The sequence below is a fragment of the Salvelinus namaycush genome, chromosome 5 (genome assembly GCF_016432855.1).
Source record: "Salvelinus namaycush isolate Seneca chromosome 5, SaNama_1.0, whole genome shotgun sequence".
NCBI classification, from domain to species: domain Eukaryota; kingdom Metazoa; phylum Chordata; class Actinopteri; order Salmoniformes; family Salmonidae; genus Salvelinus; species Salvelinus namaycush.
This window is the reverse complement of record NC_052311.1, coordinates 51696347-51722321: the sequence shown is the minus strand read 5'-3', so window position 1 is coordinate 51722321 and position 25975 is coordinate 51696347. Positions and strand designations below refer to the sequence as shown.

Sequence of the window (25975 nt, the reverse complement as noted above, 5' to 3'; positions counted from 1 at the left end):
AACTGCACGGTTTCCCGAGTCGTAGTGGGACCACACAACATATCATCGCGTGACTCCAAGTTTACTTCGAGGTGATCATTACGTTAGTATATCAATATTTGCGCATAAAGAGATTTCCACCCCAATTTCTCACATAATTAATTTTTTAACACAAAAAGTACCACGAATTCGAACGAACCATTTGTGGGCATTTATTCAATTGTACCGGCATATCCTATTTCCATCAGCCCGGTCGTGACTTTTTTCATGAGGCAGTTAATTCATCCACATACAATGGTTGGATTGAAACCCGGTTATAGATATGGCTAGTATTTAAACAGTTTCCAAATTATGGTAACGTATCAAACATTTTGACACCCCTTGCCTCTTTTCAAGTCAAGAGCTTGCTATCGTTACAAGAAGAATATCTATTACATAATCAACTCGTCCTCTTTCATCGCCTCCTCAAACCCCATTGGATGAGGACAAACCAGAGGTCCTTCCCCTCTGTCTTCCAATGGGTTTTGAGAAGAGAGAGGACGCGAGGAGGAAATACTGCGAAATACAGGCTATAGTAATGACTAATATAATTAATTGTAATGACTAATGTAAAGCATTCTTATTACTTCGTTGCGAACATCTGTTTTGTTGGGGCTCGTTTCCATGGACGTGGTTCATACTAATTCGAAACCAATAATACTGAAACTGAGAATGTGTATACATTTCTTAATTATAGCATTTTACTCTATGCGTTACCAACACAATTACATCAAATATTTGGGTACGTTTGGTTAAATACCCCTGGATGGTTAAAAAAATGTTGGTATAAATGTACATCATCCCCCCCCGCTTTCTCCCCCAGTGGTAGCGGCAGGAGGGTGCGTAGTCAGTTACAGCCTCAGCGGACAATAGACTCGAGGGAGGGAACATGTTTACATAAGGAAGGACTAGGGCTGTTTGTTAGGAGCGGCACAACCATGGACAAGACTGCCGTAGTAAAAGTCGGTGCCGCGGCCAGTGCCAGTGTATGTGCCCTGTTCGGTGGTGTGGTTCTCGCCCAGTACATGTTCGCCAAGAAGAAGAGAGCGGGAAAGAAAACGAAGATCATCGAGATGGTGAGTGGGCTCGCGCGTGCTGTTCATGTGTGCATTGCGCAGTCGCGGATGTTCCTAGAAATAGCAAGGGTGGTTTAGAGGTCATTATTTGCTAGGTAGTTATCGTGGTGTCACGAAAAGTTGTCCAAAATCGTGACATGACATTAAACTGACGCTGTTTGTCAGGTGGCGGTGGTGGTGAAATTTGCCTGCTGATTTCGTGGTAACGTTACAATGTTGGTTCAATGGGTTGCTTCCGAGTTTTGTATTGTTTGCATAGCCCCTTCAGTTCTACTCTCGAGCCCCCTGTCCAAAATTACAACTAAACATGTTTTGAAGCCAAATTAGTCTATATCAAAGAAGTTCAACTGGTATGTCAAAATACGGACTGTCAGGTGTGAGCTTTACATTTCACATTGCTTGTCCTCAAGCATCATTGCTAGTTAAATCTTGTGATTCTGTAAGGTCCATTCTCAATTGTTGGACATGTAGCCTACCATCTAGTCTCTACGAATCCGAGAGTGGCAGACAACTCTCTCGTCTCTAACATAAAGGCTCACTTTTTGTGATCAGTCCCATCACATGTCAGACTGTTGAATAAACTTCATTTGAACGTACTTTACCTGTTGTCCACTGATTTCTGTCCTTATGTTGGAGGTAATCTGAGACAAAATATCCAGAGTAGTGCCATTAACCTGACTGTATGTCGGTTTGTATTTTCAATGCTGAAACAATTCGCACATGACTTGCACAACATGTCAACGGCCGCGTTTAACCTAAGCACAGATCAAACATTGTACCACGAAATCAGATGGCAAATTTCACCACCACTTCCAGATAATTGCGAGGCTTTGATTGACAGTTTGGTTACATTCCGCAATTGTTTACATATTGTGCATCAGGAGATGGAAAATACAAGTAAAATAACCTAAAGGCGCTGCAAAAAGTTGGGTAAATAACACTTTCCTGTGATTAGCCCTATCTCCACTTTCTCCCGCTAAAGGACAAAGAGCACGGACAACCAGTAAAGTACTTTTTAAAGATTTACCATTTTTAAAGATGCACTATGCAGAAATTGCTCTGCCATTTTCTGGTTACCAAAATTGTAATAGTATACCTAATTTCAGTTTGTGACAAAGCAAGTATAGTGTAGAGAATCGTAGTACAATCTCAACAGCTGTGAAATATATTTTCCATAACCAAAAATATAGTGTTTGAAGCTGGTGTAGAAAAATAGCAAAATTTAAGAACAGGAAGCATAGAAATAGTGCACATAGAACATATCTACCGTTTCTTAGACTTGCTTTCAATGTGAATGACAGATCTATAACACAAATTTCTATGTGAATTTGATCAAGTCACCCAGAAAGTTACATATTGCAGCTTTAAATCTCATTGTATTCAACATTCTGGTTTGTAGAGACTTGTCTTTTTATAGCAACTTCTTTCAGACTGATGTTTAGACAACCTACCATCAAGGGGTACAACTGAGGATTTGTTAGCATTATATGTGGCTGTTGGGTCTCAGCCTAGGTTAGATTTAGAGTGACTATCTGGATCAGATGACAAATGTATTGCAGTGAATGCCAAACACCCTATGCATCTCCCCAATCAGATTAACCCATTTGGTGGGAATTGTAACGTGGCCATATAGCAAGCAATGCTACACTGCCCTCTTAGAACAGGAAGGCATGTCCGCGTGCTTTGACTTCTCAGCCCCCTAACATGTCCGGGCAGCGTGCTTAGATGGCCTCACGGCCGCCATCCCACTTCTGACGCCAGTAGCAAACTGCGGGGCAGGGAAATGAACCAGGGTCACTGGCGTGAAAGGCAGTGCACCAATAGGGTTAGCCCACTTGATGTGAATTGTGACATGGCTCATATAGCAAGGATTGCTACATCTTTTTGTTCAGTTATTTTTAGACACTGTACAACAATTGTTGTATTGCATTTAATAATTCAAACTATCACAGTGCCATTTGTGTCTGTGAAATGTTGCAGAATCATTGTTTGATATAGTGAAAGACAGTTGTACCTCACAGGCAGCCAGACGCTTACGTTGTCTGACACATCACTAACCGTGCTGGCTGCTCTATTCCCTGCTTTCTGACTGGGGTTCTTTTTAGGCAAGCTTTGCGCTCTGTTTTTTTCAGTTTTATTTAACCTTGATTTAAATCTGTGTTGTTGTATGTGTCGAACTGCTTTGCTTTATCTTGGCCAGGTCGCAGTTGCAAATGAGAACTTGTTCTCAACTAGCCTACCTGGTTAAATAAAGGTGAAATAAAAAAAAAACTAGGCATGTCGGTTAAGAACAAATTCTTATTTACAATGACGCTATACCCCGGCCAAACTCAGAAGACGCTGGGCCAATTGTGCGCCGCCCTATGGAACTCCCAATCCTGGCCGGATGTGATTCAGCCTGGATTTGAACCAGGGACTGTAGTGAAGCCTCTTGCACTGAGTTGCAGTGCCTTAGACCACTGTGCCACTCGGGATTATTACAGTGTCCCCAGCATGGGAAAGACATCAACTGTTACAAAAACACACATCCACTCCACAGTATCCAGTTGTAGCAGGCCCACAGTGGTGTCCTGTTGGTCAATGATAGGCATCTACTACATGGTTGTGTTTGGGATTGAAATGGTCTCATGTATTCATCATTGGCCACCAGATTGCAGGCAAGAACATTTGTAATGCTTCATGCTTGCTCTCAAGCAAATAAACATGTTCATTCCACTTTCTCCATGGGGAGATTGGCAATAGACAGTCTTGCTCAGTGCTGAACTGTTTTACTTCCTATTGGACATCTTTTTCAGTTTGATCCATGTTGCTATTTTAGAAAAATATTGTTCCACTATGTTCTAGTGTTTTAAGTTTCCCCAAAACGTTCTTTCATGATCTTATTACTACAACGCTTTTAGTATTATTTTCAAAGTATTACTTTGACTCCAGCATAGACCCAGTGTCTTTACATGATGATTAGGCCTATACAATGTATAGGAGCCCTTTTAGCCTGTTTATGTGTTGTGTATATGTTGTCTGTCGAGTTATTTTGACTTGTTTTGTACACTAGAGGGCACTATATGTTGAGGGTTACTGGTGTGTGTGTGTGTTATGGGGGGTGGGGGGGTAGCACAGGTGACCAGGAAGGGTTATCACAGGTGAGAGGAGAGCGCTTACAGTTCTTACCGTATCACAGATACAGCTTATAGAATTGCATCTCTCTGCACCTATTTGTATAGGAATATGTGTAGTGGAGCTATTTACATTATATACTGTATGTGCAGTGAATGGGAACTTCACCCAAGCTGATTTTTTGTGTGGACGTGTTATGGACAGCTCTCTCCTTTGCCAGTGGCTTTTCATAGGGAATCGCTTAAATAATCCAAGGAGGGGTAACCGACACAATAGAGTACAGGTGTATATTGCTGGATAAGTGACCTTGTTTTTGGCTGAGGTCACAAATGTTCTATCTGACTTCTCCTGTGACACGGCAGGCTTATCCAGGGGCAACAGAGTTACAACCTTCCTCCTTTGCGGAGAGGGAGTTTATCTACGACAGAGCGGACTGTCCATGTGCCTGTGCTCTGGTGATACTGTTAGCTGAAGAGCTCTTACAGCAGACACTGTCCACTTTACTGTCTACTTATTCTTATTTATGAGGCATGGCGTATATGGCCAAGGGGATCTCTCTGTTTCTCTTACACACTTTCTATCAAGGGAAGACCTCTAATAGGACATTTTCTACTCCACCCCAGAGCCAATACTATTTTATGTTTTTCAGTGGGCACTACAAGTTTTAAGAGAAATGCATTCTAATGAGAATGTTATTAATCTATCATGAAATGTTCTGTGGCAATGTGGATGATACTTTGCCAAACTACATAGGGCCCAACCACAGCCCTACTTTAATCACAGAGCAGCACACACAGCTTATCAGAATGCTGTTCTAGGGAAATGAGTGTCCAAGCCTGCCTGGCAAAGTTACCATTATGGCTCAAAGTCAAAACTCTTGAACTAAAATGTTGCCAGCAGCATGCCCTCAGCCCTTGTTAATGTATTTTTTTTCTCTTCTGCCCTTGTTCCCCATAGTAGGTCTTTATTTACATTTGCTGCAGAAATGTTCAGTAGATTCTTCCATTGACGGATTCACCCAAGATAACCTCTCTTCCCTATATCTGTGTAGACATAATGCTGTCACAAATGCACAGGTAAATGAAAATGCCTGAAAGCACCTCTTCCACTCTGTTGCCCGATGGCTGATAGTAGTCTGAATGCAGACTACTACAAAATAACTCCAACTCTCGTACTCTGCTCCAGCCCTGTGTCCTCTATAACCTTTGACTTTGGTGAACAAGGCTGGGGGTGAGGACGAGACACCCTCCGCTGTAGAAAGGAATGTTGAGCCAGCACTTTCACGGATGTTGAAAAAGTTACAAACTGACAATGGGTTTTAAATGGCGTTTCCCCAATTTATTTACTTATTTTTTCTTCGGGTGAGGCAGAATCGCCAATGGACTCCCTTTCAACACCTGATGTTTGACAGTTTTTCCAATGATTGTTGAAAATGTAGGCCTAGCCTATTTATGGGGGGAAAACATTTTAGATTGGGTGGAACTTGTTTTTGTATATCCTTGTTGTTTTAAATGTCTTATAAAAAAGACGACTGCATAAGTGTATCTGTTTAAGCCTACCGCTCCCAAGGTTTGGGTGGAGAGGTTGGATTTATCACTTACATATGATACCAGTGTCAGAAACCCAACAGTCACCATGGTAGTGGAAATGCAGACCTGAATATGATTGGCCAGCCATTACGTTGTCTAGTTATTTGATCAATGTTGATTGGATAGGTGTGTGTGTGTAGTCTTATTTTGGTGAGACGTGATTAGAACTCTCTGCCTGAGTTAGGCCTATTGAAATGTGGTATGTGACCCTGCAGCTGAGGTATGGTTTGTCATGTGCTAGGTCTAAATGATGACTGACTCCTAACTGACATTTCCGACTTGCTGATTGGTTTTAGTTATACACGTGCCTCATTCAACAAATCAGCAAGTCAGAAATGTCAGAGTTCCGACTAGCGTGTGAACGCGGCATATAACCTACGGGGGAAAAAACAGATGGCTTCTCATTGGCGGAGAGCAGATTTGATGAACCATGACCCTTTGACCCTGGGTATTCCATAGCCACGCACACACAAACAACATGTGGGGCAGGGTAGGGGTCTTGAAATGTGTGTGCTCAGCGTTGGTGGAGAAATGCACCGCAGGGTTTCGTCCCTGGCCTGGCAATAATCCAGACAAGTGGGAGGGCTGTTTCTGTTGCATCGTGTGATTGTAATGGATTCCAGTTACAGTACCTCTTTTAAAAGCTGAGGGGTCAAAGGTAAACTACTGCCATGGGGCTATTCCATGTCCCCTCATCTACTTGCCTTCTGTGTGTGTGTTAAGGCATGTTAATTTAATCTTTGTGTGTCCTGTGTTTATGACGTAAATTGAAGCTGTGTTTAAGTTGTTCATTTGCGTGTCAGTGCGTCACTGGCCTCTTACAAAGGGGAGGGATTATCTCATCTATTTTGGGTGACGCCCCCTCTGTTGCGTTGCCTATATAAGCCCTCTGCTGACAGAGAACTTTTTCTTCACTCCCTTCACTTGTTTTGTGCAAGACCAGAGGAAAAGGTAAGTGTGTGTGCTGTTGGCCAGAGCCCTGCTGTTAGCACCAGCTACAAATTGCTCTGGAGGGTCAGAAAATGACTAGGCTGCAAATGTGTTTATTTACGTCCGTGTGTTTGGAGCTGGAGAAAGGATGCATGGAAGAAGATGGGAATTCATGGATTATTATGTAGTCTATACTGTAAAATATCATTAGAGAACGGTGTGTTAATAATTGATAGTTGTAAATAGGTATGACTGGTATTTGGAGCGATGAGTGTGTGGATTCTGCTCTCCCTTCCCACTAACTAAGTTTTTATATCTAATATTCAAGAATGAGTTACATAGGTGTGGTCTCAGTGTTTTTAAGACTGAAGAATGTTGTCAATGTAGCCTATGCATCTGGAACGGTGTATTTCTTAAAGACATTACGACACATGACATTGCGTAAACAACTCAAATGTACCAAAGGAGAGGGTGTTCTGTTCCATGGATCAGCCCCAGTGTATTACATTAAGTGGTGTGAGAGGGTTGTAAGAAGGGGGGTGAAGGGGTTCCTAACCTTAACCTACATCCCAGTCATAACCTTGGACACGTCCACTGATACCACAGAACAGTCTTGGTACACTTGCATACCACGTGTGTGTGTGTGTGTGTGTGTGTGTGTGTGTGTGTGTGTGTGTGTGTGTGTGTGTGTGTGTGTGTGTGTGTGTGTGTGTGTGTGTGTGTGTGTGTGTGTGTGTGTGTGTGTGTGTGTGTGTGTGTGTGTGTGTGTGCACAAAGTTGTTTGATGGGGTGTGGGCTATTTCGATACTCAAACACACTCTGGTGAAGGAATACCCAGGTATCTAGTTTACACCCCCGATCTTCCCCAGCTCCACCCCCCTTCAGTCAAGGTTTTATTAGCAACCTTAAAAATACACTCAAGGGGAGAAAAGGGTGCGTGCACACACACACACACCAGCTGGAAGTAGTATTTATGGTTTGTTACATTCCTGCCCTGACATGTCAATAGGGCTTCAACTGCGCTACAGATCTCTCTCTCTCATTTCTCCACCTGAACATTAGCCTAATATTGTAGTTAGACCACCAAGTCAAGTAGCTAAGATTCAATAGAACATATTGGTGTCTGCAGCCCTGTAAGTTGTTTGTGGTTCAGGTCTCCTCCCTCCTGGCCTGGGACTTGTTTGGGTGGTGGTCAGTTATGTACGGAAGAAGGATCCATAACATCAGCTGTTCCACTGCTCCGGCCCTGGGGAGACGGGGGCTGGGGCACGAGGGGTGTTGTGATATCCAGTTAGTCTACTCCTGGCTCCTCTTACCTTAGCCCCCCAAAATTACGCTGTTCTTTTAAACCCGACCCGCACCCCACCAAATACTAACCATAGGCCCAACTCAAGTTAACCTCAACACTTTTTTATTATTATTGAGTCCTCCTCCCCTCCCTCTGGAGGGGTATTCTTTTCAATGATTGATTTGAAATTATTTTATCGATTCAGTGATGGGTGAGAATGGTGTGTTCTTACATGCTACTTGTAGAAGTGAATATTAGAAGCATACTTAACGATCTCTTTCTGTGTCTTTCGCCCTCTCCATCGCTCAGATGCCAGAGTTTGAGAAGAACACGGTCCACATGAGGGATCCAGAGCAGGTGGAACGGATCATCTGTGACATGATCAAGGGTGGCGCCTCCAAACTACAGGTACAGTAGGAGGGGAAGGGTGCGCAAAGAGAAATGGACAGTGACACCCTGTGGTGACAGTATGATGCCTGGAGTTATCACTGACTCCCCTCCATGGCTCTCCTGGTTTGTTTTCAGGTCATCACTGACTTTGACATGACGTTAAGCCGGTTCGCAGTCAATGGCAAACGCTGCCCCACGTGTCATAGTAAGTACAACATAAAACCATCTCAACATTCACTGGGATTCAAAATAAGTTACTTGCCTATGACTGTCTCCGGCCTATCCGTCTGACCAAAGTCCTCCTTTCCACATAGATATCATTGACAACTGCAAGCTTGTCACCGAGGATTGTAGGACGAAGGTTTGTTTGATGTTACTATTACTTAATAGTATTTGTAGGTGTCACGAAAGCACATGTGTTAATGCTAATTGATTTTCCGTCTGTCTTTTAGTTACTGGAGCTTAAGAACACATATTACCCCATAGAGATCGACCCCCATCTAACGATGGAGGAGAAGTATCCATTTATGGTAGAATGGTGAGTAGACGCATGCACACGTGCACACACACATACAATTGCTCTCGCTAAGGCCCAATGTGTGTGTGTGTGTTGACAGGTATTTTAAGTCCCACACATTACTGGTGGAGCAGAGGCTACAGAAGGACAAACTCTCGGAGGTGGTGAGAGACTCAGACGCCTGCCTGAGGTAAGACCTGAGAGATAAAATGTGAAATAATTTAAACTACAGAAAGCCGCTCAGGACACATGTTGAGCCAAAGTGGCCGTTATTGCCGCTTCATGAACACAAGCTCTATGAAATATTATTTATCATTTAGTTCTGCCTGTGAATAATTTCCGTTCATATAAACTGGATGTCTGTCCCACAGAGGGCTATGAGTGGTTCTAATGCTTACATGTCTGTCCCACAGGGAGGGCTATGAGCCATTCTTTGACAGGCTCCAGCAGCACAACGTGCCCGTGTTCATCTTCTCAGCGGGTCTGGGAGACGTCCTGGAGGAGATCATCCACCAGGCGGGGGTCTACCACCCCAACGTCAAGGTGGTGTCCAACTTCATGGACTTTGACGAGAATGTAAGTCCCCCCCTGTCCCTCGAGGAGAGCTTGGTACATGCTGAGGATAGGCCTGAGTTTCTGAGTGTTGATAAACCTGATAATAAAGCTGTGGTTCTACCTGGGTGTATGCATTGCATTTGCATCAGTTGGCTCAGTATCATTTAAACGCAAGTATTTTTCTTCTCTCAGGGCGAGCTGAGGGGCTTCAAGGGAGAGCTGATCCATGTGTTCAACAAGCACGACGGCGCCCTGCGCAACACGGAGTACTTCAAACAGGTGAAGGACAACTGCAACATCGTGCTGCTGGGAGACTCGTTAGGCGACCTCAACATGGCTGACGGCGTGCCCAACGTGGAGAACATCCTCAAGATCGGCTTCCTCAATGACAAGGTGCCCCCCCCCCCCCCCCCATCGCCAGTCAGCAACTCTATCTGCTCCCATCACCAGCTACATTACTGGATATTAATAGTCTGAAGATGTGACTATAGTGACTGATATGAAAGTATGAGGTTATGTGCTGTCTGTGCCAATCTGCATCCTAACTCTTCTCTCTTCCCTGGCAGGTGGAGGAGCGTTTGGAGAAATATCTGGACTCTTATGACATCGTCTTGGTAAAGGACGAGACTCTAGAAGTGCCCAATTCCATCCTTCAGAAGATTCTATAACTCATCCCCTCTCCACATCATACTGACACACTTCCCCCAAACTCATGGAAAATGAACCGACCTCTGGACCCCCAGACGGACGTTACTGGCCCCCCGCCACTGACTCACAGCCCCTCAACATACACTAGCTCCATGGGCACCCCTCCTTGGATCCCACCTCTGCCACGAACCATAGGGTCATGGTTTTGGGTACTGGATGTTCCCTTCACCTCTTTATGAAGACATTTATTCTCCTATCAATGAACTATTTTAAAGTACACAGCCTCAGTCTTTGTCTGTCTGCAACCTTGTCGATGTCCTCCACCCCATAACTAAAAAGTAATAGCAAATGCTAACAATTTAAAAAAATAATTTGCACGTTATTGTTATTCATAATATTTTTGATATTGTAATGCTTGTATCAGCTTGCAAGTCATAAACCGAGCATCCACACAAGAACACAGCGACGTCTTTGGAACAGTCCTAGCATGCATTTCACCACACTACGTCACCTTGCATTGTGCAACAGCTTGGCTATAGGAATCAATGTAGGTCTGAAAAAATAACTTGAACCTGTCTATGGGTGAACCATACTCAGACATTGGTATGAGTATTATCAGTGGTTTTATGGATGTAGTAATGGATTCTGTCTTGCACAAGAAAAGCCATGTATACACCTCTCAGTTTTTTCACATGGGGACTTTACTACTGTAGCCACACTGCAAAGTAGCACTTTATTTTGCAAGAGTACCAACACTGCACATTTTATGTGCCATTTAAATATACTGCGTGGTTATAAGATATCTTATGGTGCTTATATCAAGAAATTAAAGGTTTAAATCTGTCGTTCTGCCCCTGAACAATGCAGTTAACCCACTGTTCCTAGGCCGTCATTGTAAATAAGAATTTGTTCTTAACTGACTTGCCTATTAAATAAAGGTAAAACAAAAAAAAATCAAGAAATTAAACAAAATTGTCAATGACAGTTGAGATAATAGTAGTAGCTAGTGGTGCTAAAGATTTTTATAAGTTAGTTATGGGGTATTACTGTTAGTGTAACCGACTTTATGAATGATATAGTGTAAAATAAAGGGCTACCAAAGAAGTCATTACACAGGAAAAGTAGCCTACTCAATAGGCAGTATATTACAAGAGAACACCACGGGGTAAAGCACCTTTGTCTGTGGATCAACGACATTCAATAAAACTAATAATTTGTTTAACTTGGCCTTTTATCCACACCCATTGACCTTTTTTTAATTTTGTGGTTCAAATTTTAACTACCTCAAGCTTGGAAATGCTTATTCCCCCCCTTAAGTTTCTCAGTTTTGTCTTGCACATGTTTGACGTTTTATATTTAAAATGTTAGCGTTTTAAACGTGCTGCTACACCTGCATGTTGCCTTTTCTTAACTTCGGATTTGTCTAAAGGACAGAGGGGAAAAAACTTGTGAATAAAACTTGTCAAATAACAGGTGGTGTTTTCTGTTCAACTGTACGATCAAGGTTGTGTGGGGATTGTCGTTGAAAGCAAGATGTAATGCCAAAATGGACCTCTAGAGAACGACAAAGTCGAATTAAATATAAAATTTCACTGCAGTTAACTACAAAAGACGCGTCTGCAAAATCCATACTTACGTGGCATACTTGTCCTGGGCTGTTTTCTGTTATATTCAACTGGCTCGTTGGTCTAGGGGTATGATTCTCGCTTAGGGTGCGAGAGGTCCCGGGTTCAAATCCCGGACGAGCCCGACTTTTTACTGAAATATGAAACTGAATGACTGACACAAGTTATTGTGATAACAGTGTAATAAAAACACTAACGTGTAAAACATTAAGGATCTACAAGAAATCACTGAGTTCCAATATGCACAAGGCAGATTATTGAGAATTTGGTTGCAAGTCTATGGTTATAATATAGCTATCATTCCATAGAATAAGATTGGATGTGTCATTCAATTGCTATATTATCCTCAAGTTTAAATGTCACATGCACAAGTACAGCGAAATTTCTTTCTTGCAAACTCAAAACCCAACAATGCAATAATGTAAAACTAGAAACAAAACACGAGAAATAAGAACTATGCATCAAACGTGTGTGTATATATATATGTATATATATATATATAAGCAATTAACGGTCATTATAAAAAATGTTGAGTGACATTTTTAATGTGCAATCGCATGTGATTAGATTGAGATCATTTAACCTCCGTTTTTACCTGAACGTCTGTAGTCTCGTGCACCAGACAAGAACGTCTGTGTAGAATAAAAACTCAGTTTCCCATAAATCTGTGAGTTTGTGCGTTTCTGATCATGCGCGCAAGTACTCGAGTCTATCGTTAGTGTCACTGCTATGACAACAGGGAGATGGCTTCAAGCAAGTTGATGAGGCACACGCAAAATGTGATTTTATTCTGAACTGCGAACCACAGACAGGCTCGTCTTGTTAGAGGTAAAAGAGGCACGTTTAGAATTTGCATATGTTGCTGGAATGTTGAAACTACACGCTTGTTAGCCTCCAAGCCAGGCACAAGCACAGCCAGCGTTAATTAGTCAGCTAACGTTAACTAACTTAGCTCGAGGTGTTTCCTGGCTGGCTAGCTTGCTACCTCTTGCTTGTTACCTATAGAGAATCATGCACGTTGTCCAGTTTAGTTTGTTTTTGTTCTGTTTCTAACAATTGTTCAACACATGGACAATGCTTGCCCGCAACCCCTACTAACGTTAGCTAGCTAGTTTTATCAACAGATTATGCATGTTGATGTTGCTAGCTAGATACTAAGGTTAGATCTAGCTAGTTATGTGGAAATCATTCTATTCACTTCTAATGAAATGGAGTCGGAGCTCTGCTGATATGCATGGCACACCTGGATAATATTGAATTATGATGTGGTTGATTGCAGAATGTTGGCTGTGCTTTGCTGTCTGTCAAGTAGATGATAAGGGGCTGCTGGAAGGTCTTGGCCGTGATAGTCAAGTAGGCAGGTGGTATAAGGCTATAGGCATATATTCCACTTGTGTTATCTTTCAAAATCGAAATAATAGGGCTATCATTTTAATGGTTATATATGCTATTGGTGTGGGGGGGGAGAGAAGTGATTCTCTCTATGGATTAGCTGTCCATTCCACCTGCTCAGCAGTTGACGATGAGGAAATCTGCTTGGCCCATGCCCTGATACAATCCCTGATCATGTGACTCAGCTGTGTAGTGTAACAGGGTTACGGTCAGTGTCACACACAGACCACTGTCCAAACCTCCCTCTGGGTTCTGGAGTCAAAGAAACATCAGCATGTAGCCTAATATAGGTCTACTGTAAGGCACTAATCCCCTGCAATAAAAGCAGATGATCAGTGAATTACCAGACACACACACGCTAGCTTGATAAAGCACTACAAATCTAAGGCTGGCACCCATTACACCTAGAGTGAGTTAAAGTAATATCATGCCATATAGGAGACTAGGTGGAATACATGAAAGCCAACTCTTCCAATCGTTTCATCCTTCCATTTGGTTCCAAGTGGGATAGACAAGCAGCAGGTATCAGCCATATTGCTTTCACCTGTCCATTATGTTGAGTATCAGTCACGTGTGGAAGACTGACAAGCAGTATTATGGTGTCCACTAGAGCGGCGATATGACCCTCAGTGTTTGTCTTTTTCTCTCTGTTTGTGTCTGTCTGTCTGTTTGTCTCCTCTGCAGTAGCATGTCTCTGTTCAAGGTGCGTGATTGGTGGGCCGCGGTGCTGGGCGAGGGGGAGGAGTTTGACCAGGGATGCCTGTGTGTCGGCGATGTGGACAACAGCGGCAGCGGACATGGTGAGAAGGTGTGGGGTCGTGGTGTGTCTGACTGCACTCTGCACTACAAAGACACTGTTCACTAATAGACCAAAAAATAAACAATGAGAGTGAAAGTGCCCCTGGTACCAAAGTCTTATTTACATGCACAAATCAGATTTGTTCATTGTCTGATTGACTTACTGATTGACCTGACTTCCTGGATCTTTATTACCATGTTTAAAACATACCATTTGCCCTCTCGATACAAAGCACATACACTGAGTGTACAAAACATTAAGAACACCTTCCTAATATTGAGTTGCACCCCCCTCTTTGCCCTCAGACCAGCCTCAATTCATCGGGCATGGACTCGACAAGGTGTCGAAAGCATTCCACTGGGATGCTGGCCCATGTTGAGTCCAATGCTTCCCAGAGTTGTCAAGATGACTGGTGGTCCTTTGGGTGGTGGACTATTCTTGATACACACAGGAAACTGTTGAGTGTGAAAAACCCAGCAGTGTTGCAGTTCTTGACACAAACCTGTGTGCCTGGCACCTACTACCATACCCTGTTCAAAGGCACTTAAATCTTTTGTCTTGCCCATTCACACATACACAATTCATGTCTCAATTGTGTCAAGGCTTAAAAATCCTTCTTTAAACTGTCTCCTCCCCTTCATCTACACTGATTTGAAGTGGATTTAACAAGTGACATCAAAAAGGGATCATAGCTTTCACCTGGATTCACCTGGTCAGTCTGTCATGGAAAGAACAGGTGTTCTTAATGTTTTGTACAACGAAGGGAGCAATATGAGACCATACCACAACGTCTAAGCTGAGGAAGTATACAGTGTGTATGTCCTCTCTCCTGTAGATAAGATAGTGGTGGGCAGCTACATGGGCATGCTGCGGGTCTTCTCCCCCCACCCTGCCAAGCCTGGAGAGCCCAGCCCGGCCCACAGCCAGCTACTGGTGGTGCAGCTCAGAGACCCCGTCATCCAGGTTGAAGTGGGCAAGTTTTTCTCGTAAGTACCAGGTCACACGCACCTTCTGCTCAAATAGTATGCTATACGCACCTGCTGCTCAAATAGTATGCTACACGCACCTGCTGCTCAAATAGTATGCTACACGCACCTGCTGCTCAAATAGTATGCTACACGCACCTGCTGCTCAGATAGTATGCTACACGCACCTGCCGCTCAAATAGTATGCTACACGCACCTGCCGCTCAAATAGTATGCTACACGCACCTGCCGCTCAAATAGTATGCTTCACGCACCTGCTGCTCAAATAGTATGCTACACGCACCTGCCGCTCAAATAGTATGCTACACGCACCTGCTGCTCAAATAGTATGCTACACGCACCTGCCGCTCAAATAGTATGCTACACGCACCTGCCGCTCAAATAGTATGCTACACGCACCTGCTGCTCAAATAGTATGCTACACGCACCTGCCGCTCAAATAGTATGCTACACGCACCTGCTGCTCAAATAGTATGCTTCACGCACCTGCTGCTCAAATAGTATGCTACACGCACCTGCTGCTCAAATAGTATGCTACACGCACCTGCCGCTCAAATAGTATGCTACACGCACCTGCTGCTCAAATAGTATGCTTCACGCACCTGCTGCTCAAATAGTATGCTACACGCACCTGCTGCTCAAATAGTATGCTTATGATGCTATCACTGACTAAGCAATCCAGGCTGTATCACAACCGGCCGTGATTGGGAGTCCCATAGGGCGGCGCACAATTGGCCCAACGTCGTCCGGGTTTGGCTGGTGTAGGCCGTCATTGTAAATAAGAATATGTTCTTAACTGACTTGACTAGTTAAATAAAGGTCACTCAGTCATTGTGTTAATAATGCCCTTTCTCCACCCCCTCTCTGGTATTCTGGCACTCAGAAGTGTGACCTGGAATTGCAGATCAAATGGGCAAACATGGCGTTAACTTAAAATAGCCCTACTTACAATCTTAAAGTAACACGTCACGGATGGAATTCTCTACTCTCATTGTCCTACAACACTGCACCGAAGGACTTGAGTTGCACAGGAATGATGATGTCATGTGCTGGGAGACAATGGCTTTTCCTGTTGCTTCCCACCCAGTCCTAAACACACATTAGCTTCAAGGGCCAAGGGTTTTTCCTGATCACATGACCTTGCTGACCCTGTCGTGAACTTCTGACCCTGTACCACGAAGTCAAGAGGTATTTGCTGTCATGCCGTTCGGTTATCCACTGAGTATACATCAATGGAGTTCATGAACCTTTGGCATTGACTGCAACTTTGTTCTTGACTTAATCTGCTTCCAGTAAATCCTGACCACCATGTCATGAGTTCGGCTCTCTCCATGTGATTTATCATACTATATCAACCACCTAGTCTCAAACTTGGCTGGCTCCACTACTTTAGGCTAACCACCAAGTTACCAGCACATAGCTGGAGACACCCCAGGGTCCCATTTTCAAGATGTTGTTAAAGGACATTTGTTCTCAAGCACTTTAACTTGCCAAATACAGGTTGAGTAAATACTCAAATATTTTGAACAAAAAAATGTCATGTGCTAGACTGAAACCGCCATTGCCCCCTCTGCTCTCCCCATGGCCAAAACTATTCAAGTAAGAGGAGAAAGAGGGGGATAGGAGGAGAAAGATGGAGAGAAAGGGAGGAATGGAATGGTGAGGGAGGACTGGAATGTTGGGATATGTCATCACGGTGGTCCATTCCTGGGTGCACAGGGACCTCCTGGAGAGACAGGCTTCCTGGAAAAGCCGGGCATTTTCCATAAGTTTCGCCCACAAAAGGGATGTATGAGTCAAAAGGATTCCTTCATCTGTTTGCTGACATTTTATGTTACTGTATGTTTTGGGGAAGCTGGTTTCGGTTAGAATTTTGAATGACCATTGAGTGTTCCCTAAACAGAGAAACACATTGTAAATTTTGTCTCTAGAGCAGTGGGGCGGGAGATGGTGAAATGTGTTCTCATCGACAGTGGGCGCTGTGGTTTTGAGTAAAGAAGAAATCACCCAGGCTTCATTTTTAGTTGTTTTTCCTCCGTAAACATTACAGCAGGGTTGACGACAGACGTGTTCCTCCGCAAAGCTGTAGAACACATGTTTAAACCATAGATTTACATCAAACAGATTTGTCACTTTTTCCTATGCATATTGTATTATATTTATCCGTTCACAACTTGTGTTTGAAGTAGCAGTTGCCCCCAGAATACAAATTTAGGGCCAGGTTTGACTACCCCCCCAATCCTAACCTTTACCATTAGGATATACTTCATATCTATACTGATATACTCTTATGTCAGTATTGTCCTGTATGTTTTCATTGGCGATTTTGGGCATCTGTTCTTCGCAGTAATTGAATGAACTTCTCTGCAGGTGTTCAGATCTGCTTCATCTGGCTGTGCTGCACCCCAGAAAACTGTATGTGTACTCCGTCTCAAGTAATACCACACATTTCAACATTGGCTGTAATATGCATGCCACACCACATTGATTTAGTGGACTACTACAGACTGAAATATGTTCCGGGATTCATCTGATACCATTGAGGAGTTTATCACATTTAGCACATCGTCCCCACAGTGACTGTATGTACTGTACATATCCCAACCAAAAGTCATGGATTACAAGCAACATCCGCACTGAGCTAAAGGCCAGGGCTGCCGCTTTCAAGGAGCGCGACACTAATCCGGACACGTATAAGAAATCACGTTACGACCTCTGACGATCAATCAAACAAGCAATGCATCAATACAGGACTAAGATCGAATCCTACTACGCCGGCTGTGATGCTCGTCGGATGTGGCAGTGCTTGCAAACTATCACGGATTACAAAGGGAAAACCCAACTGCGAGCTGCCCAGTGGCACGAGCCTACCAGACAAGCTAAATGCCTTCTATGCTCGCTTCGAGGCAAACAACACTGAACCATGCATAAGATCAGCAGCAGTTCTGGACAACTGTGTGATCTGGCACTCCGTAGCCGATGTGAGTAGGACCTTTAAACAGGTTACCATTCATAAGGCCGCGGGGTCAGACAGATTACCAGGACGCGTACATAAAGCATGTGCTGACAAGCTGTCGGGTGTTTTCACTGACATTTTCAACCTTTCCCTGACCGAGTGTGTAATACCTACATGTTTCAAGCAGACCACCATAGTCCCTGTACCCAAGAATGCCAAGGTAACCTGTCTAAATGACTGTGTCCCCGTAGCAATCACATCTGTAGCCATGAAATGCTTGGAAAGGTCATGGCTCACATCAACACCATTATCCCAGAAACCCTAGACCCACTCCAATTTGCATACCGCCCCAACAGATCCACAGATGACGCAATCTCTATTGCACTCCACACTGCCGTCTCCCACCTGGACAACAGGAACTCAGAGTTCAACACTATAGTGCCTTCCAAGCTCATCACTAAGCTCAGGACCCCGGGACTGAACATCTCCCTCTGCAACTGGATCCTGGACTTCCTAATTTGCCGTCCCCAACTGGTGAGGTTAGGCAACAACACATCCGCCACGCTTACCCTCAACATGGGGCTCTTCAGATGTGCGTGCTTAGTCCCCTTCTGTACTCCCTGTTCACCCATGGCCACGCACAACTCCAACACCATTACGTTTGCTGACGACACGACGGTGGTAGGCCTGATAACCGACAGCGATGAAACCGCCTATAGAGAGGAGGTCAGTGACCTGGCAGTGTGGTGTCAGGACAACAACCTCTCCCTCAATGGCGGCAAGACAAAGGAGCTGATCTTGGACTATCGAACACAGTGGGCTGCGCACGTCCACTTCCACATCAATGGGACTGTAGTGGAGCGTGTCGAGAGCATTAAGTTCCTCGGTGTCCACAGGAATTAACATGGTCCAGACTAGAGGTCGACCGATTATGATTTTTCAACGCTGATACCGATACTGATTATTGGAGGACAAAAAAAAGCCGATACCGATTAATCGGCCAATTTCTTTTATATTTTTTATATATATATTTTTAAATTTGTAATAATGACAGTTACAACAATACTGAATGAACACTTTTATTTTAACTTAATATAATACATCAATCAAATCAATTTAGCCTCAAATAAATAATGAAACATGTTCAATTTGGTTTAAATAATACAAAAACAAAGTGTTGGAGAAGAAAGTAAAAGTGCAATATGTGCCATGTAAAAAAGCTAACGTTTAAGTTCCTTGCTCAGAACATGAGAACATATGAAAGCTCCTTTTACATGAGTCTTCAATATTCCCAGGTAAGAAGTTTTAGGTTGAGGTTATTATAGGACTATTTCTCTCTATACCATTTGTATTTCATATACCTTTGACTATTGGATGTTCTTATAGGCACTTTAGTATTGCCAGTGTAACAAGTATAGCTTCCGTCCCTCGCCTCGCCTCTACCTGGGCTCGAACCAGGAACACATCGACAACAGCCACCCTCGAAGCATCGTTACCGATCGCTCCACAAAAGCCGTGGCCCTTGCAGAGCAAGGGGAACAACTACTCCAAGTCTCAGAGCGAGTGACGTTTGAAACGCTATTAGCGCGCACCCCGCTAACTAGCTAGCCATTTCACATCGGTTACACCAGCCTAATCTCGGGAGTTGATAGGCTTGAAGTCATAAACAGCGCAATGCTTGAAGCATTGCGAAGAGCTGCTGGAGAACGCAGGGAAGTGCTGTTTGAATGAACGCTTATGAGCCTGCTGCTGCCTACCACCGCTCTGTCAGACTGCTCTATCAAATATCAAATCATAGACTTAATTATAACATAATAACACACAGAAATACGAGCCTTAAGTCATTAATATGGTCAAATCCGGAAACTATAATTTCGAAAATAAAACGTTTATTCTTTCAGTGAAATACGGTACCGTTCCGAATTTTATCTAACGGGTGGCATCCCAAAGTCTAAATATTGCTGTTACATTGCACAACCTTCAATGTTATGTCATAATTACGTAAAATTCTGGCAAATTAGTTCGCAACAAGCCAGGCGGCCCAAACTGTAGCATATACCCTGACTCTGCGTGCAATGAACCCAAGAGAAGTGACACAATTTCCCTAGTTTAATATTGCCTTCTAACAGGAATTTATTTTAACTAAATATGCAGGTTTAAAAATATATACTTCTGTGTATTGATTTTAAGAAAGGCATTGGTGTTTATGGTTAGGTACTTTCGTGCAACGATTATGCTTTTTTCGCAAATGCGCTTTTGTTAAATCATCCCCCGTTTGGCGAAGTTAGCTATCTTTTTTAGGAAGAAATAGTCTTCACAGTTCGCAACGAGCCAGGCGGCCAAAACTGCTGCATATACCCTGACTCTTATACACAGAACGCAAGAGAAGTGACACAATTTCCCTAGTTAAAAGAAATTCATGTTAGCAGGCAATATGAACTAAATATGCAGGTTTAAAAAAAATATACTTGTGTATTGATTTTAAGAAAGGCGTTGATGTTTATGGTTAGGTACACATTGGTGCAACGACAGTGCTTATTTCGCAAATGCGCCTGTTAAATCACCCGTTTGGTGAAGTAGGCTGTGATTCAATGATAAATGAACAGGCACCGCATCGATTATATGCAACGCAGGACAAGCTAGATAAACTAGTAATATCATCAACCATGTGTAGTTAACTAGTGATTATGTTAAGATTGATTGTTTTTTAGAAGATACGTTTAATGCTAGCTAGCACCTTACCTTGGCTCCTTGCTGCACTCGCATAACAGGTAGTCAGCCTGCCACGCAGTCTCGTCGTGGAATGCAATGTAATCGGCCATGATCGGTGTCCAAAAATCCCGATTACCGATTTGTTATGAAAACTTGAAATCGGCCCTAATTAATCGGCCATTCCGATTAATCGGTTGACCTCTAGTCCAGACACACCAAGCACAGTCGTGAAGAAGGCATGACAACTCCTCTTCACATCAGGTGGCTGTGAAGATTTAGCATGGGCCCTCAGATCCTCCAAAAGTTCTATTGCTACACCATTGAGAGCATCTTGACTGGCTGCATCCCCGCCTGGTATAGCAACTGCTTGGCATCCGACCGTAAGACGCTACAGAGGTAGTGAGTACCACCCAGTACATCATTGGGGTCAAGCTCCTTGATATCCAAGACCTTCAGCCAACCAAGTCACAGACTGTTTGTTTTCTCTGCTACCTACTGCACTGCAAGCGGTACCGATGCACCAAGTCTGGAACCAACAGGACTCTGAACAGCTTCTAACCCCCCAAGCCATAACACTACTAAATAGTCCGTGTAGCTATTTGGTTAACTATCTGCATTACCCTCTTTGCACTAACTCTTTTGACTCATCACATATGCTGCTGCAACTTTTTACTATTTACCGTGTTGCCTACCCCCACCTATATGTACATATCTACCTCAAATAACTCGTACCCCTGCAAATTGTCTCGTTACTGGTACTCCGTGTACTGTATGTAGCCAAATTATCGTTACTCATTGTGTATTTATTCTTCGTGTTATTATTTTTTCTATATTTTTCTCTCTGCATTGTTGGGAAGGGCCTGTGAGTAAGCATTTCAATGTTAGTTTACACCTGTTGTTTATGAAGCATGTGACAAATTTGATTTGATTTTGATTTGATACTATGGCAGTTTGCTCCCCATTCGTCTAGTTCTCTCTCTGCAGATTTAACCATAGGACATAGCAATGATATGTGACAATAAATATTAATATGGAGGGTCTCTCTCTCCCTCTATTTCTCTCTACCTCGCTTTACTGTCTCTCTCTCTTTCTCTACCGTAGGTACTGCTGGTAATGTGGAGCATGGGGTTCAGTACCAGCTTAAGCGGGTCTATGAGCACAACCTCCAGAGGACCGCCTGCAACATGACTTATGGAACCTTCGGAGGGGTCACGGATAACACATCACATGTAACAGATATGCATTGACAGTTTAATCACAAACCACACACACTTTTTTCATTTTTTGGGGTTAATTCACTGCCCTTTCACTTCTAATGACCACAGAGCTATAAGTGTAGAATTTGATTCATTCTGTGTGGAGGGGAACCCTTGGCGTTCTGGTGCAGGTTTATTTGGATGGCAGTGACTGGATCAGTGTGTGCATGGGTGTGTGGATGCATGTGCACACGTGTGGGTGTATTTGTATGTGTAGTAAGTTAGGTTCTGTGTGTCCTTCAAAGGTTGTGTCAGGTCAACCACAGAAGCTCTCTTTTAGCCTGCCAGGAACACACTGTTGAAATCTGGACCAAGCCCCAGACAAGAGACAACAGGCAATTCATTAATGGGAGAGCACACTTATCCAAACACGTGCTCCCTGGAACACACACACACACACCTCAACAATATATCCCTTGTTCTATTATTGGCCTTCTCATGTCTAAAAGGACTTCAGTTTAACACTGGTTTGTGTGTGCACGTGTGTGTGAGGAGACTTGGAGCTGTGTTGGTTACTGTTATAGAGGACATGTTTAGGATGGGAGTCGTTGCTTTTCTTGGATGCTGCAGAGTTGAGGGCTTTCCCCTCCTTTTTTCCAAATACATATATTTCTCTTGAGGGATGATTTCTTCCCCCCATCCTCTCTCCCTCTCTCTCCCCTGGCATTCTAACATTCCTCATTAACCCCTAAACTCTTCTTCACCTTCCTTTGTTTCATAGACTTCCAGCGCTTTATGGACTCCTTCATTCATGCCAGTTTCCATTTGCGCAAACACACACAAACACACACTCCCATTCACTTCTCTCTCTCTCTCACATCCTTTCTCTATTAGATCAAATTTGATTTGTCAAATGTGCCGAATACAGTGCTTACTCACAAGCCCTTAACCAACAATGCAGTTGTAAGAAATTCCCTAAAAAAGTAAGAATAACAAATAATTAAAGAGCAGCAGTAAATAACAATAGCAGGGCTTTTTAATTGAGGTAATTATGTACATGTCGGTAGAGTTATTAAAGTGGCTATGCATAGATAATAACAGAGAGTAGCAGCAGCATGGGGGGGGGGGGGCAATGTAAATAATCTGGGTAGCCATTTGAATAGCTATTCAGGAGTCTTATGCCTTGTGGGTAGAAGCTGTTTAGAAGCCTCTTGGACCTAGACTTGGCTCTCCGGTACCGCTTGCCGTGCGGTAGCAGAGGAGAACAGTCTATGACTAGGGTGGCTGGAGTCTTTGACAATTTTTAGGGCCTTCCTCTGACACCGCCTGGTATAGATGTCCTGGATGGCAGGATGCTCGGCCCCAGTGATGTACTGGGCCGTACGCACTACCCTCTGTAGTGCCTTGCGGTCGGAAGCCGAGCAGTTGCCATACCAGGCTGTGATGCAATCTATCAGGATGCTCTCGATGGTGCAGCTGTAAAACCCATGCCAAATCTTTTCAGTCTCCTGAGGGGGAATAGGTTTTGTCTTCACGACTGTCTGGTGTGCTTGGACCATGTAGTTTGTTGGCGATGTGGATGCCAAGGAACTTGAAGCTCTCAACCTGCTCCACTACAGCCCTGTCAATGAGAAGGGGGGCGTGCTCAGTCCTCCTTTTCCTTTAGTCTACAATCATCTCCTTTGTCTTGATCACGTTGAGGGAGAGTTTGTTGTCTTTGCACCACACGGTCAGGTCTCTGACCTCCTCCCTATAGGCTCTCATTGTTGTCGGTGATCACTCTTTTGTGTCATCAACAAACTTAATAATGGTGTTGGAGTCATGCCTGGCCGTGCAGTCATGAGTGAACAGGGAGTACAGGAGGGGACTGAGCATGCACCCCTGAGGGGCCCCTGTGTTGAGGATCAGCGTGGCGGATGTGTTGTTACCTACCCTTACCACCTGGGGGTGGCCAGACAGGATGTCAAGGATCCAGTTGCAGAGGGAGTAGTGTTTAGTCCCAGGATCCTTAGCTTAGTGATGAGCTTTGAGGGCACTGAAAGTATTTCTCACATACAGTGGGGAGAACATTTGATTATTTGATACACTGCCGATTTTGCAGGTTTTCCTACTTACAAAGCATGTAGAGGTCTGTAATTTTTATCATAGGTACACTTCAACTGTGAGAGACGGAATCTAAAACAAAAATCCAGAAAATCACATTGTATGATTTTTAAGTAATTAATTTGCATTTTATTGCATGACATAAGTATTTGATACATCAGAAAAGCAGAACTTAATATTTGGTAAAGAAACCTTTGTTTGCAGTTACAGAGATCATACGTTTCCTGTAGTTCTTGACCAGGTTTGCACACACTGCAGCAGGGATTTTGGCCCACTCCTCCATACAGACCTTCTTCAGATCCTTCAGGTTTCGGGGCTGTCGCTGGGCAATACGGACTTTCAGCTCCCTCCAAAGATTTTCTATTGGGTTCAGGTCTGGAGACTGGCTAGGCCACTCCAGGATCTTGAGATGCTTCTTACGGAGCCACTCCTTAGTTGCCCTGGCTGTGTGTTTCGGGTCGTTGTCATGCTGGAAGACCCAGCCACGACCCATCTTCAATGCTCTTACTGAGGGAAGGAGGTTGTTGGCCAAGATCTCGTGATACATGGCCCCGTCCATCCTCCCCTCAATACGGTGCAGTCGTCCTGTCCCCTTTGCAGAAAAGCATCCCCAAAGAATGATGTTTCCACCTCCATGCTTCACGGTTGGGATTGTGTTCTTGGGGTTGTACTCATCCTTCTTCTTCCTCCAAACACGGCGAGTGGAGTTTAGACCAAAAAGCTCTATTTTTGTCTCATCAGACCACATGACCTTCTCCCATTCCTCCTCTGGATCATCCAGATGGTCATTGGCAAACTTCAGACGGGCCTGGACATGCGCTGGCTTGAGCAGGGGGACCTTGCGTGCGCTGCAGGATTTTAATCCATGACGGCGTAGTGTGTTACTAATGGTTTTCTTTGAGACTGTGGTCCCAGCTCTCTTCAGGTCATTGACCAGGTCCTGCCATGTAGTTCTGGGCTGATCCCTCACCTTCCTCATGATCATTGATGCCCCACTAGGTGAGATCTTGCATGGAGCCCCAGACCGAGGGTGATTGACCGTCATCCTGAACTTCTTCCATTTTCTAATAATTGCGCCAACAGTTGTTGCCTTCTCACCAAGCTGCTTGCCTATTGTCCTGTAGCCCATCCCAGCCTTGTGCAGGTCTACAATTTTAGCCCTGATGTCCTTACACAGCTCTCTGGTCTTGGCCATTGTGGAGAGGTTGGAGTCTGTTTGATTGAGTGTGTGGACAGGTGTCTTTTATACAGGTAATGAGTTCAAACAGATGCAGTTAATACAGGTAATGAGTGGAGAACAGGAGGGCTTCTTAAAGAAAAACTAACAGGTCTGTGAGCTGGAATTCTTACTGGTTGGTAGGTGGTCAAATACTTATGTCATGCAATAAAATACAAATTAATTACTTAAAAATCATACAATGTGATTTTCTGGATTTTTAGATTCCGTCTCTCACAGTTGAAGTGTACCTATGATGAAAATTACAGACCTCTACATGCTTTGTAAGTAGGAAAACCTGCAAAATCGGCAGTGTATCAAATACTTGTTCTCCCCACTGTAGGTGTTCCTTTTGTCCAGGTGAGAGAGGGCAGTGTGGAGTGCAATAGAGATTGCATCATCTGTGGATCTGTTTGTGCGGTATGCAAATTGGAGCGGGTCTAGGGTTTCTGGGATAATGGTGTTGATGTGAGCCATGACCAGCCTTTCAAAGCATTTCATGGCTACAGACGTGAGTGCTACGGGTCGGTAGTCATTATGCAGGTTACCTTAGTGTTTTTGGGCACAGGGACTATGGTGGTCTGCTTGAAACATGTTGGTATTACACACTCAGACAGGGAGAGGTTGAAAATGTCAGTGAAGACACTTGCCAGTTGGTCAGCGCATGCTCGGAGTACACGTCCCGGTAATCCGCCTGGCCCAGCGGCCGTGTGAATGTTGACCTGTTTAAAGGTCTTACTCACATCAGCTGCTGAGAGGATGATCACACAGTCGTCTGGAACAGCTGATGCTCTGATGCATGTTTCAGTGTCACTTGCCTCGAAGCGAGTATAGAAGTTATTTAGCTTGTCTGGTAGGCTCGTGT

The 25975-nt window shown here is 43.9% G+C and overlaps 2 protein-coding genes, 1 non-coding gene and 1 pseudogene across 6 annotated transcripts in view; 3 read left to right on the top strand and 1 right to left on the bottom strand.

Moving 5' to 3' along the window:
• LOC120048447 (autophagy protein 5-like) overlaps positions 1-1809 on the bottom strand; it is a 37319-nt gene extending 35510 nt beyond the window's left edge. For all 3 annotated transcript variants that reach the window (XM_038994422.1, XM_038994423.1, XM_038994424.1), the window contains exon 1: positions 1697-1809. The gene's annotated coding sequence lies outside the window, so the exon portion shown is untranslated. The remainder of the gene's footprint in view (positions 1-1696) is intronic.
• LOC120048446 (cytosolic 5'-nucleotidase 3-like) lies at positions 899-11597 on the top strand. Of its 2 annotated transcripts, none has more exons than XM_038994420.1 (9): positions 899-1094; positions 8325-8423; positions 8541-8610; positions 8720-8766; positions 8858-8943; positions 9023-9112; positions 9336-9498; positions 9670-9870; positions 10044-11597. In XM_038994420.1, the coding sequence occupies exons 1-9, from the start codon at positions 957-959 to the stop codon at positions 10143-10145; spliced, it is 996 nt and encodes a 331-aa protein (XP_038850348.1). In that variant the 5' UTR covers positions 899-956; the 3' UTR covers positions 10146-11597. The 2 variants fall into 2 exon arrangements, with proteins under 2 accessions (XP_038850348.1, XP_038850349.1); XM_038994421.1 differs by lacking the exon at positions 899-1094 and adding an exon at positions 6637-6748.
• A 205-nt stretch (positions 11598-11802) lies between these two features.
• Positions 11803-11874, top strand: trnap-agg. Its single transcript has one exon. It is a non-coding gene; the product is annotated as a tRNA-Pro (tRNA).
• Positions 11875-13830: 1956 nt separating this feature from the next.
• LOC120047179 overlaps positions 13831-25975 on the top strand; it is a 95339-nt pseudogene continuing 83194 nt past the window's right edge.